The following is a 13,531-nucleotide window of genomic DNA, read 5'->3' on the forward strand; positions in this document are numbered from 1 at the left end:
GTTTGTTGTTTAAAGCAATCTCTGATTGTCAAAATATATTATGGTACTGTGATGACTGTGTAACATTAGTTCAGGAAAAGTTGGATTTAGTGAAACGTTATGTTTTGGAGCGGCAAGTTGCCGAAAACAATATTCAGTCGTCTGAAATCCTAAGAAAACTGGATAGTGAAAAAAGGTATAATAAAAACGATGAGGTGCCGTGGACCGAAGTTGTTAAAAAGAAAAAAACATTCCCACCACTAATTATAAAACCAAAAAATGCCAGTCAGGACAGCGCCGTCACTAAGAACGCCGTTTGTGAGAAAATTAAACCATCGGATTTAGCTGTTGAAATTAAAAAAGTAAAGGCTGTCGGCCATGGTAGTGTTGTTATCGAATGTAATAATTCAGATTCTTTAAAAAAACTGCAAAACAAAGTCGAGGCAGAACTATCTGAAAACTATTCGGTGCAGATTCCACAAATGTCAAACCCAAAGATCGTTATTGGAATTAATGTAAAATACTTAGATAATGAAGTAAATAAAATTAAAAACCAGAGCTGTTTGCCTACTACCGTAGATACTAAAATAAAATTAATTGGAAAATACATTCCGAATGGCAAACGGCTGTATAATGCTGTGTTGGAGGTATCGCCGGAAATCTTTAAATGTCTTATTACCAATAAGAGAATTTTTATAGAATGGGATAGCTATGCAGTATATGAATATATAAGTGTTATACGATGTTATAACTGTTGGAAATATGGTCACAAAGCAGTAAACTGTAGACAAACTGGTGTCACATGTCCTCTGTGTAACAAAAATCATAAGAGCACAGAATGTAGTTCTAATGAGCAAGAGTGTACAAACTGTAAATATGCACATGAGATTTTGAAAATTGCTAATATTAATTTCAAACACACTGTTTTTGACAAAAACTGTCCTTGCTATTTGAAGGCTCAAGAAAGAGTGAAATCTAAAACAAGGTATATATAGCAACTAAAGCAGCCACTTTCTAATCATAATATAAATGACCTAATTGTCCATATTAATGCTCAAAGCCTTTTTTCGCACTTTCAAGAAATAAAAGATCTATTATATAACAGCAGCCCTCTAGTAGTATGCATTAGTGAGACACATCTTACATCTGACATATAACAGAAAGAAGTAGACATACCAGGGTATACTGCAACAATATGCTATTCGAATAGTCGACGAACCGGTGGTACTATAATTTATATTAAGAATGTTGCAACCCATTCTGTTATATGGAACGATGCAATGGACTATGAATATTGGGCTCTCTGGATCGTTTTACATGTGGGAAAAGAGACATTGTTGATAGGATCGATTTATAGGTCACCTAATTCAAATTGCAGACAGTTCTTAAACTACTTTGAACAAAAAGTAAATGAGGATCTAATACATCAGCAGAAAACATTTATTTTGGGTGACCTTAATATAGACCTCTTAAAAGAAAACAATGAAGCAAAGCGATTGAAAAGTATTGCAGAAACTGGTGGCCTTAAGCAGATTGTTAAAGCCCCTACAAGAATCACAAACACATCATCTACGCTCATTGATCATATCTATACAAATGAGTTTAAAGCCATAGAAATACAGAGAAATTTTCCTGTAATAACTGACCATGAAATTATTGGAGTACAAAATTGCAGTGATTCTTTCAGGCATAATAAGCTGTATACTTCGAAAAGAACTATAAATCGTGAGATTATTAACCAAATAAATGAGGAACTGGTGGGCGCGAATTGGAATTACACCTCGACAGATGTAAATATTGTATATAATGATTTTATAAGCATAATCCAAACAGCTTTAGATAAGTTTGCGCCTGAAAACAGATATTCTGTAAAAAAATATCCATGGATTAATGCGGCGGTTCAAGAGGTTCAACGGGAAAGAAACTTGGCTTATAGAAGATTTTGCTTTTCAAAAACCGATTGTGACTGGAAAAGCTATCAAAAACTCAGAAACAAAGTAACCTCGGTAATGCGTACTGAAAAAACCAAATATTATGATAATAAAATTGATCAATGTAAAGGTGATAGTCGCAATATGTGGAGGACCTTAAAAGGTTTACTGGGAAATAACAAACAATCTGTTGATTATATGGATGTTGATTTTGGGACATATACAGGTAGTATAGAGGAAAACTTTAATCAATTTTATTCAGATAGCTTACAAGATATTGCTGCAAGTATTGAAACAATAGAATGGACTTGTAATACAACTAATTCTCCGAATATACAAATTTCACATTTTAAAAATGTCAATCTGTCACAATTGAAAAAGACAGTTTTTGGATTAAAAAATAAAAAAACTAGTGATAATGTGCTTAGTGTGAAATTGGTAAAAGATTTATTTAGTGTCATTGGATACCCTTTATTGCATTTAGTTAATTCATGCCTATCAACGAGCATAATTCCAAATGATTTAAAAACTAGTGTAATGATTCCAATACCAAAGGTAACCACTCCAAAGATGCCAGCAGTTGAGACAATACTTTAAACAACATAAACTGTTATATATTGGACAGTCAGGGTTTAGGAATAATCACTCTTGTGAATCTGCTCTTCAGTATGTGTGTGGGACATGGCGAAAAGACATTAACGAAGACAAATTAGTTATTAGTGCATTTGTGGATCTGCATCGTGCTTTTGAGACATTAGACCGTAATATTCTTCTTAAAAAACTGTTATATTATGGTGTATGTAACAGAGCTTTGGACTGGATTAAAAATTACCTGGATAAGAGGTATAATAGAGTATCTATAGGACAAAAGTTTTCAAATAAAATAGAAAGTATCGTAGGTGTACCACAGGGTAGTGTTCTTGGACCGCTGTTGTTCGTTATATATATAAACGATATCTATACTGTTTTACAAAACTCTTTCGTAAATTTATTTGCAGATGATACAGTAATTTGTGTGTCAGGTAAAAATTACAAGGAAGCTACAAATATTTTAAATTCAGAATTGAATATTTTGTATCAATGGCTTTGTAAAAATAAACTAAAACTAAACGAATCAAAAACAAAGTGTATGCTAATAGGTACCAAAGCAAATTGTAAAAAATTTTTAGATCAAGGTTTAAATATTGAAATTAATAAGTCAAAAATTCAATTTGTCAGTGAAATAAAATATTTAGGAGTACTCTTAGATCAACAATTAAATTTTCATGGTCATGTAAATTATATTTCTAAAAAGATTGCCAAGAAAGTTGGGTTTTTTAGGAGAATTTCTAATTGCTTGTCTCAATGGACTAAAATGTTAGTATGCAATACAATTATTTTGCCGCACTTTAATTACTGTTCCTCGTTACTTATATCATGCTCTCAGGAACATATAAATCAGTTACAACTTCAACAAAATAAAGTAATGCGAATTATTCTTAACGGTAATAAATATACACCTATCAATCAGATGCTTCAAATATTAAAATGGCTTCCTGTGAAGCAAAATATTCTTAAGGCAAATTTAATTTTAATTTATAAAATAGAGCATGGATTTATGCCATCATATCTGCAACATTTCTTAGAGAAAAGATCCAACTTTCAACAATATAATATAAGGTCAAGAAATGATTATCATATATCAAGAGTTAGATCAACTTTATTGCAAAAATCATTGTTTTTTGAAGGGTTGCAAGCTTTTAACTCTCTTCCATTAGAAATCAAGAACGCAAGTAATTTAAGGTTATTTAATAAGAATGTTAAAAAACATTTATTTAGAAATAGCGTTATGTGATGTACAGTTTATGTATTACTATAGGTTTTACTTATTTTTTATACTACTAAATTTAGCAAATTGAATGTATTAGCCAAGTGCTAAATAAAGAATATTATTATTATTATTATTATTAAGATACAACCCAACTCAACCCAACCCAACCCAACCCATCCTATCCCATCCCATCCCATCCCATCCCATCCCATCCCATCCCAACCCAACCCAACTCAACCCATCTCACCCCATCCCATCCCAACCCATTCCATCAACACCCACCCAAGCTTACGAGCTTACGCTCCCCGTTGGGTGGAGAAGATTGAAGTTTTTATAATTATTATAGATTTCTTAAAAGTTTTTTGAAAAACACAAAACTCTACAAATGCCGAAAGTAAACACACAACCGTTTGTCAAATTGACATTTCGCAAGATGACATCAGCTTGTGCTTACTGTGTTGCGATTTTTTAGAAGCGGTTATAGGAATAAGAAGGTTAATTTTTTTCCTTTGAAGATGTTATTTTTGCGCTTAGAATAACATATATTTTTATAACATATACACATATACTTTTTATTTTTAATCCAAAATCTAACATCGACAAGTTACATTAACATTATTATATGTGTTGGTATATAGCTGAAAATTTCCTCTTTGGAAAATGCGTGTAAACTTGCCAACAGAGAATCGATGAATATGTTTGTAAACAAAACAACCCCCTTGCCACTGTGCACATGCTGAACTCAAACAAAGTTGTTGTTTACTAACTCTAAGCCTTTCAATGTTCTAAGATTAAAATTTATATACGTAAATAAACTTAACGTCTCCAATTTTAATATTGAAATTGCTTTAAGAAGTTTAGGTCTGCTATCTTTTAATATAAAAGATTAAAAACCAAATATTTTCAGTTGTGGAAGATTGAATCTAACCCCTTTGGCCTATCTCTGGCAACGAAACCAGAGAGAATTGCTTGATGAAATGATAAAATGTGAAGTTGATGCCATAATAATAAAGACGGCATCTTTGGGTCTGGAACCTAAACATCTGGGGCGCAGCTTAAGTTTATTGCAACCCCACTTATTTGCTATGAACGAGAAATATGGCCTTAATGTGTGTGGAGAAGGAGGAGAATATGAGACCATGACTTTAGATTGTCCACTCTTTAGCAGTAGGCTTGTTGTGTAAGTATCACGAGAGTTCATAAGTAAGTAGTTAGTTGATATAAAGGCTGTCTGAATTTAGTCGATTACAATGTTGCAGTTTTTGTCCTTCGGTTCTATATTACAAATTATAAGAAATGTAGTACGTCTAATTATAATGAGACCAAGGTAAAAATAGTAAAATCAACCCATTATTAAAACTAGTGTTTTAACAGCCCGGTGTTGAAAAAAAACAAAAAAAGAAAAAATTCATTTTTTTTTATTAAACTCTTTACAAAACAAAAGCAACTAAACGACAAAATACAAAAAACAAAAACTTAAAATGCACTGTAGAGAGAATCACAACAGGAACTACAACCAAAAATAAGAAAATCTTCAAGATTAGGGGCCTCATTTGAGGTATATTGACAGAGTAATTGGTCATCATCATCATAATCGATGACCAAAGAAGCGGCCTCCATTTGTAAGTAATACAGGCAATCTTCGCTGGAACATTTTTCTTTTCGATGTTCTCATCGAGTAGGTGCAGGTTGCTTCTAACGGCTACTAATTTTTCCAGTCGTTTACCTAACAATCGATTTTTTTTTTGAGTGAATAAGTTGATATGTTGACTAGTTTCTTTCAGAGGCTGCCGATGATGGGATTAATTGTAGTAACCGAGTTGCTATTGGTTGCAGTATTTGGTTTGCACAGAGACCTTTCCACCATGATACTGGATCACAATCGTTTTGACTTGCAGCTTCCCACAAAATTGGTCTTCCCTAAAAACCTGATTTTGATTTATACATAGCCGCGTTGGCAATCACCTTATCAGCTGGTAGATCAATATGATTTGAAATATGTTTAATAACTTCAAGGCAGTCCAGGCAATCAACGTCTGAAAGACCCTCTCCTCTAAATCGATTATCTACAAAATAAACGGCCTTGTGTAGATTCTTACAGCAAAAGTCAATTCTTGCTACTTGTTTCAGTATAGTATTTGAAGTACTGCTATTTATTAACGATGAGTGCCTTTTTAGGCTATTGATTGTTTGAACTTTTATGTCCATTAACACTCTTGGAACAAGTGATAAACTAGAAGAATCTTCCTCTAAAACTTTTATACCCCTGGCAATAGGCTTCAGAAGTTCTCCTGCTATAGTAATATCTTGCCAGAACGTATCGCCAAGGATTTCTCTTCGTACTGAATCTTCTATTTTGACGTCTTCCGAAATTACAGTTTCCTGTAAGGCAGCTTTGTTAAATTTTAAAAGAAGCTGAAAAGAATCTCGTCTCCTGCAAATCTGGTTGGATTTGGCATTTTTAAAGCAACGGCTTTATTTCCATACTTTTCCTTTATTTTTTGCGAAATACTGCAAGGGAGACTCGTTTGTTTTTAATGTTTTTTACAACCGTTTTAGCCTTATTTCTTAAATCGGATAGCCGAGGAATCCTCATAATGTCTTTTGCTAATAAACTGAGCCCGTGAGCAACACATCCGATCGTAAAGATGTGAGGAAACTCAGATCTGACCATATTGCTAGCATTATCTGTGACTATTAACAAAACATTTGCGCTTCCAACATTATTAATAACATTAACGAATTGTTGCCCAATGTATTGTCCAGTTTCTCTATTTTCTCCGGGCTGAATGGATTTGTAAAAACAACGTCGGGGGTGGCTAAAAGAAAATGTACTACTCCATCTCCAACCAATATTAGTCCAACCATCTGATATGAGAGTTAAACATTGAGAGTTCTGAACCTTCTCTTCGGCTAATTTCATAATACGAGCATATTCTGCTTCTAGTAATGGTTTCCGTAAACTATGTAAGGTGGTTTATAGGATGGCCGCAAAATATTAAATGCGACATTCTACAAAGGGTTTTCAGAAAAAATGGAAAGCGGTAAGGCCCCAGCATAAATAGCTCTTGCAAAGGCGGCATCTGCTGATATTTGCTCCTTCTTTGAGATTCGATCTGTGAATGATATTATGCTCGATTGTTCCATACGTGAGTGTTTAATGATCTTCCTGCCGCTCATAACATTAATGTCCTTAACGTTTCCAGTGCTGCCTCTAGCATCAACATCAACACCACTTAAAGTACTAAATGAACTTGTCGATGGCGATGTAAGGCTCGTATCAATATCAGTATCCACAACTTCCATGTCAATGTTTGTATCATCATGACCTAAATTATTGTTGTCGCCGCCTCCAGCATTTTCCTTATCAGCATCTTCATAAACATCAACATTACTACAAGACCCACGATTGAGCTTACCTAAAATGAAGTAAATATGATGCAAAGAATGTGCATTAAAACTGAAGTACAGTCATTACCCTGTGCAGACATTGAGCCTAGTGATTCCTTAATTTTCTCTGGACACTTCAAACACTTTAATAAGTGGTTGCTGATTCGCGTACCATTTGGATACGAATAGGTCTGTGAGCAAAACTTGCAAATTACTTTATTTTTGTTTTCACCACTTTTAGTAGTCTTATAATATTTCCAAACGTCTAACTTTTGCCTAGGCATCTTTTGGCTAAAATTTAAAAAAATATATATTCTGTTACAATTCCAATAAAAAAAATAAAATTATTAAGATTCTATAATTTAATCTACACATCCAAATCCAATATTTAAAATAATAATAATTTTAATATTAGATTTATTAGGAAACAAAAAAATGCTCTCCTCTTAAACTGTGTAGAAACGTAAACATAACCTTACATAAAATTTAGTGTACTTTTGGGTTTATTTTACAGTTTCAGTAATATTCTTTAGCAGTACAATTTAAAGATATGAAAAACTTACCTACAATAACCGTCACAACACTTTTAACACAATAATAACAAATTGATTGTCAGATTATTTTTGCAATTCTCTTAAAGTTCATCAACCTCCTTCAGTAAATAAATCAAAGGGGCAACTAAGGAGCAGGACTACGTTATTGAAATAAATATGCTGTCGATACTCGATGCCAATAATAGTAAAAAATAAACTGATTTGTTATTGTTTCTCTTCTACACATTAATAAATTGTGATTTTGAGTTTGAGTAAACAGCAGTTTAAGTTTTTTGCATATTTTATTTGCTATAAAAAAAAAACGAAAAAAGCAGTTTTTCCAATTAAAACGGTTTTTTCACGGTTTTTTTCCGATTTTTAAAAAAACCGGTTTTTTTAAGACACTTATTAAAACAAGGTGAATTTAAAAATATTAGTGTAGTAAATTTCGCCTCCTTAAATTAATTTCTTTGTAAAACGTTAGCGTTCGTCGGAACTTACGAGTAGAAATGGAACGTTGTAATTACGTTTAACGCCGGTTTAATTCCACCTTCCTTACTGAAATATAGACATGGCCATTACATAACAAAATAGGTAATTAAGTATAATAAGAATAGAAGTGTTTTCTTAAAAAAAATAAACAAACATTAAATCTTTTTAAATATAGATATATAAAAGGCAACATTATTACATTTTTTTTTTCGTAAAAAAAGATTATGTAATTCTAATTACATTTAGGTTATATCATAGAAAATCTCATAATATACACATACAGGGTGATAAAATGAATGCATTTTTTTTGAATTTTGGTCATAAATTTAGTATGTATTCTTCGCTTTAATCAAAATTTGGAGTATAGTCTTTTTTATATGACGAATCTTAAAATTAACCTTTGTTTAAATTATGCCATAGACGGCACTACCAACAACATTTTTTGATTTATTTTTAAATTACGTAAATTTTTTAGGCTTGGCATAATTTAAATTCTTATTTAAAATATGCAATGTGCAAACAGCTTTTTGCTTAAAAAAAGTATACTTTAAAAATTAAGCCACGATTCACCCTTTTCAAGATATTCACATTTAAAGTCTTTAATGCATTTAAAAAATTGACTTTCATAGACTATTTATATTGCTTTATTACACTTCGAATGAATAATAAAATACAAAAGATATTTTTAAATTTTGCCAGTAAATGTTCGACATGAGATCTATTTGTCTCAATATATTTTAAAATTCTTAATCTTAAAAGATTGCTCAATTTGACATAGCTCAGTAGCAATTAATATCTTTTCTATTGGTTGGTTGCTCTTTGGGTTTCTAGTATTTTTGTAAACAATGCATTTAATATATTTTCATATGCTTATAGGTTAAAGTGTGTACTTGCGGGCTGCTGTTATCAATATAAGAATCAGTCTGTAGGCCAGTTTGCGTGTCTATCTCTCTGCGCTTTTTCGTTTTTTTATGATCTGTTTTGTTTCTGACCTTGTACTTTTTATATGCTTCGTTCTTCTTTTCTTTTAGGTATTTAAGGGAGTGATCTATTTTCAGTTTGGAGGTCTGAGCTTGTATGCGTTTTTCGAGGGTGGATCTCCTCTTTACAGTTTGTCGTTTTATTATCTTCTTGTATACTTCTGTTTTGTATTGCTTTGGCAATTGTGTAGGCCAAGTTGTTTAAATATGATTTTTTTTTGTACTACCCTGAAGTTGCTTGAATGAAATGTTTCACCAAAGTATATAGATTTCAACAAGTAGAATCACTTCTTTGATCGCCTCAAAATGCCGCCTTTTTTTATAGGCGGTCGTAAATCACTTGTAAACTACGCCGGCACCCCTCGCATGACAGGATACAAGTCCGTCCACAAAGTTCACATTAGAAATGCGTTTACGGGGGGCAATAAGAAAAGTATTAAGTTTAATAATATTATTGGGTAAAATCAAGGTTTTTTTATTTTAAAATATTTTGATGAGTTTTGATGCTTATTCATTGTGACACATTAAATAAACAACAACTAGGTAATAGGTAATATATTTATGTATGCATCCAGTCGCCATTTTTTCTTTGCTTTTATTTCTTTTTATAATACTAATAAAACACTTAAATTTGAGTCAGAACCTTAGGAATGTGAAAACTAGAATCCCCTAAAAACCCTTTAATCTTAATAAAGGTGTACCTAATATAAAGGGTTTAAACCTAAATGTATACCTTAATTGCCGACTAGTTAAGCTGAATTTATACAGACAAATAGAGTAAAATAAGACCTTATTTGACATTTATGCATTTAAACAGCAAAATAAAATAAAATGAGAAATAAGGAATTACCAATCGCATGCCAGGTATATTTCAAGAAATTGACCAAAACGCCGTGCGTACTTCAAATAAAAATAAAATATTAGTTGCATTTTGGTCAACTTCTTATTTTATTTTGCTGTATAAATACTTTGTGGGAGTTTGTGTAAATTGAACTCTTATTTTAGTCTTATTTTATTCAATCCAGCATTATTATTCTCAATAATAAAAACGTAGGGTTGTACTGATTATCTTTATTTTTTTGATTGACCTGGTTACTTAAGAGGAATCATTTGGTTCAGACACTTAATTTAGACACCCTTTATTTAATCCTTTACTTGTTTGGGCATTTTCCCAAAATCCACTTTACCTACTATGTGGGTATGTAGAAACCTGGACGTTTATTAGAATGACGTTTATTTCTACCTGGATGTTTACTATCGTTTATTATTAAATGGAATATTAATTTGTTGAATCACAGTTGGCTGATCAAAACACATGTAATTAGTGGGAAACTGCAAAAAGGAAAATAATTAAACAAAAAACACTTGATTTATATATAGGTATATGCATATATTTCTTATTTGTTAATAATCGTAATTGCATTACAATGCACACTTACTATTTTATTACACAGTAAAAAATATTAAATTATAAACAATACATATTTATTTAGAGGAACTATGTACGAGTATAATTTTAAGTCTTATTCTAATCCAAAAAACATTTGTACAATAATTATAAATTTTGCAGTATTTTCAGCTTCGGGTTTTCCTTCTTATTTCCTGTTCTAGTTTCTTCTTTGGGTGTAAGTTTTTCATATTTATGCTCCCCAATAAATCCCAAATTGTCCTTCCATTGCTGACACCTTAAAATAATTTTAATTATATTTAAGAACTAATTTATTATAATTTTTTATAAAATTATTAATGCTTTATTGTCAAAAAATTTATAAAAATTGTAGACAAAGCGCAAAACATTCAAAAAAAGACAAAAAATATAATACAAAAACATACATAAAAAAACAGAAATATATACAAAGATTAGAAAAAATAAATATAGGGACAAAACATACAAAAAAATGAAAAATCTTAACAATTGAAAAATTGTTATAAAAATTGTTATAGTGGTCAGGATTACATTAAAATTAAAATAAATAATATACACCCAAATGTGTACACTGTGTCCCAAATTGGTTGTAATTGCATGGTATCTCGGTTACTATTAAAGATAGAACCTTCCGGTTTTCACGAACCTGTGTCACTTTTGACATAAACATGGTGTTTTTTTAATGGAACACCCTGTATCTCAATAAATTTTCCTATTTTTTCTCTTTAAAATGATATACAACAGTAGGTATTTAAAACATTAACAATAGTCAGAAATTAAGAAAAACATATTTAAGACAAAAAATCGTGGCAGGCCATGAAAATCAAAACTTAAGTCGAAAAATTTTTGGTTCCCATAGAGTTTGTTTGTATTATTTATTAATGCTAGTTCATTTTTTATTATTATTTAAAGACTATCGTAATTTAAAAATCATAATTTCGATTTATTGTAATGAATACCATTAAAAATTTCAAAAAATCTGTTTGGTCCCCAGGCCTTTTAATTTCAGATTTTTTAGATTTTAACTAGTTTGTAGATGTAGATTTTAAATTGCTGGAACTTTTATTAATAAAATAATCATGTATTTATGGTCGTTTTTCATGACCTATACTATGGGTTTTTATAATAAAATATTATGTTTTTCGTTATTCTTGACTATTATTATTATTTTAATTACCTACTGTTCCATATCATTTTAAAGAGAAAAAATAAAAATATTGATTGAGATAAAAAATACAGGGTGTTCCATTTAAAAAACACCAAAGTTTGGGTCATATCTCCGAGAAAAAAACTGAAATATTTTTTTTCACTACGCCACTGAACTCACTTACATTTTCACGTAAAATATCTAATAATAGCAGTTTTTACTTTTTTTCTAACTTATACAGGGCCTGAGATATAATAAGGCCCCTAAAAGTGAAAATTTTCAAGTTCACCCTGTATCTCCAAAAAGAAGATAGGTCATTTTTGTTTTCGGAATTATAAGTTTGACAAAAAAGTGACACAGATTCGTGAAAACCGGAAGGTTCTATCTTTAATAGTAACCGAGGTACCATGCAACTACAACCAATTTGGGACACATTGTACAATTAAAATTATTATTATGATAAAATGTACTTCTAATATTATTGCTTACCTTATGTCATCATTGGGAATACAAAAAAAAAGAAACACTTGGGTCGTTTAAATGTTTTTTGCAAGATTCAACACAGTAGTATTGTCCGTGAGAAGCCATTACCAAACAACTACTATTAATATAAATTATATTAAAGTAAAAGTCCGTAAAACTAAATGACAGAATATTAAATTCACAAAAACAAAAAATATTGGCACACTCGGTAAACGTCGAAAATAAACTGAACCGAGTCAACCCTATAACCACATTTCGTCGAGGAACCGGTAAAAATCCCCGGGGATCGATAAACTCCGATAGGCGAGAGGGGCGGCGTCGGCAGGTGCGGATGGTTAGTCAAAAAGGGTGGAGTGACTTGACTGTATTAGACTGTGGTTTCACTGGCTTATTTACCGACTTGATCAGTTGTTTTTCTTGATTTTCTTTAGAGATTATCTATTTACCTTTAAGCCCGCGAAAACAGTACGATAGCATGTATTGGTGTGCAATCATGTAGCATGTGGTGAAAAAATTTCCTGTTTTTTGGTTGAGAATTCGATATGTTGTTGCCTAATGAAGTTTTGTTTTTGATATAAACCCACATTGGTAAGTTCTGTGTGTGTGGCCAACTAATTAGAAACGATTTAAAAAAAATACTTTATTCAATGATTCAGTTCTTTAAAATAAATTAAAAACAACTTGTTGTAAAATTTTGATTGTTCATCACAACAGCAATATATAATTCATTTATAGACATTCCACTAAGAAATTTGTAAGGAATGCAGAATATAAACAAAATTTATAGATAACACAGTTGGCCATCTACTTAGAAACGACGAAAATAAACGCGCGTATAGTTCATTTCAAACCTTTGTACTGGTAACAATTTGTGTTTTTTGTATCTACAAGCCTTGTCTTTGTGTCTTCCACAGTTTAAAATGGGTAGAAGAAAAATTGTGATCCGTCAATGCGTAAAATAAGTTTTACGCTAAGGGAAAGAGGTTGGACTTATAGTAAAATAGCTGACCACCTAAAATGTTTAAAAAAAATGGTTTTCTATGCACTCAAACACATAAAAGAACATAAAACGTACGAAAATATTCCACGCAAGAGAAGATCTAAAAAAACCAGCCAACGAACTGATGAAACTATTGTTCGAATGGCTAAAATGGATCCATTTTTAACCTCCAACCAGATTAAAGAAGAACTTTCTCCAGCTATCGCGATATCATCACGAACTATAAGACGACGACTTAATGAGGCCAACCTATTTGGACGAGTATCCCGCAAGAAACCACTGCTAAAGAAGAAAAATCGCCAGCAGTGGCGGCTCGTGACATTTGACTATGGAGGGGCGCGCAAATACTTACTAATAAAT

General features: G+C 31.4%; 1 protein-coding gene across 4 annotated transcripts in view; it reads left to right on the forward strand.

The window, feature by feature from the left end:
* The window catches only part of LOC126744389 (uncharacterized), a 127,023-nt gene that overhangs the window by 32,079 nt on the left and 81,413 nt on the right, over positions 1 to 13,531 (forward strand). For all 4 annotated transcript variants that reach the window (XM_050451775.1, XM_050451772.1, XM_050451773.1 and 1 more), the window contains exon 4: positions 4,628 to 4,900. In XM_050451775.1, coding sequence (XP_050307732.1) covers positions 4,628 to 4,900 — 273 coding nt within the window. The remainder of the gene's footprint in view (positions 1 to 4,627; positions 4,901 to 13,531) is intronic.

This window comes from Anthonomus grandis, chromosome 14, assembly GCF_022605725.1.
Source record: "Anthonomus grandis grandis chromosome 14, icAntGran1.3, whole genome shotgun sequence".
Lineage (NCBI taxonomy): Eukaryota > Metazoa > Arthropoda > Insecta > Coleoptera > Curculionidae > Anthonomus > Anthonomus grandis.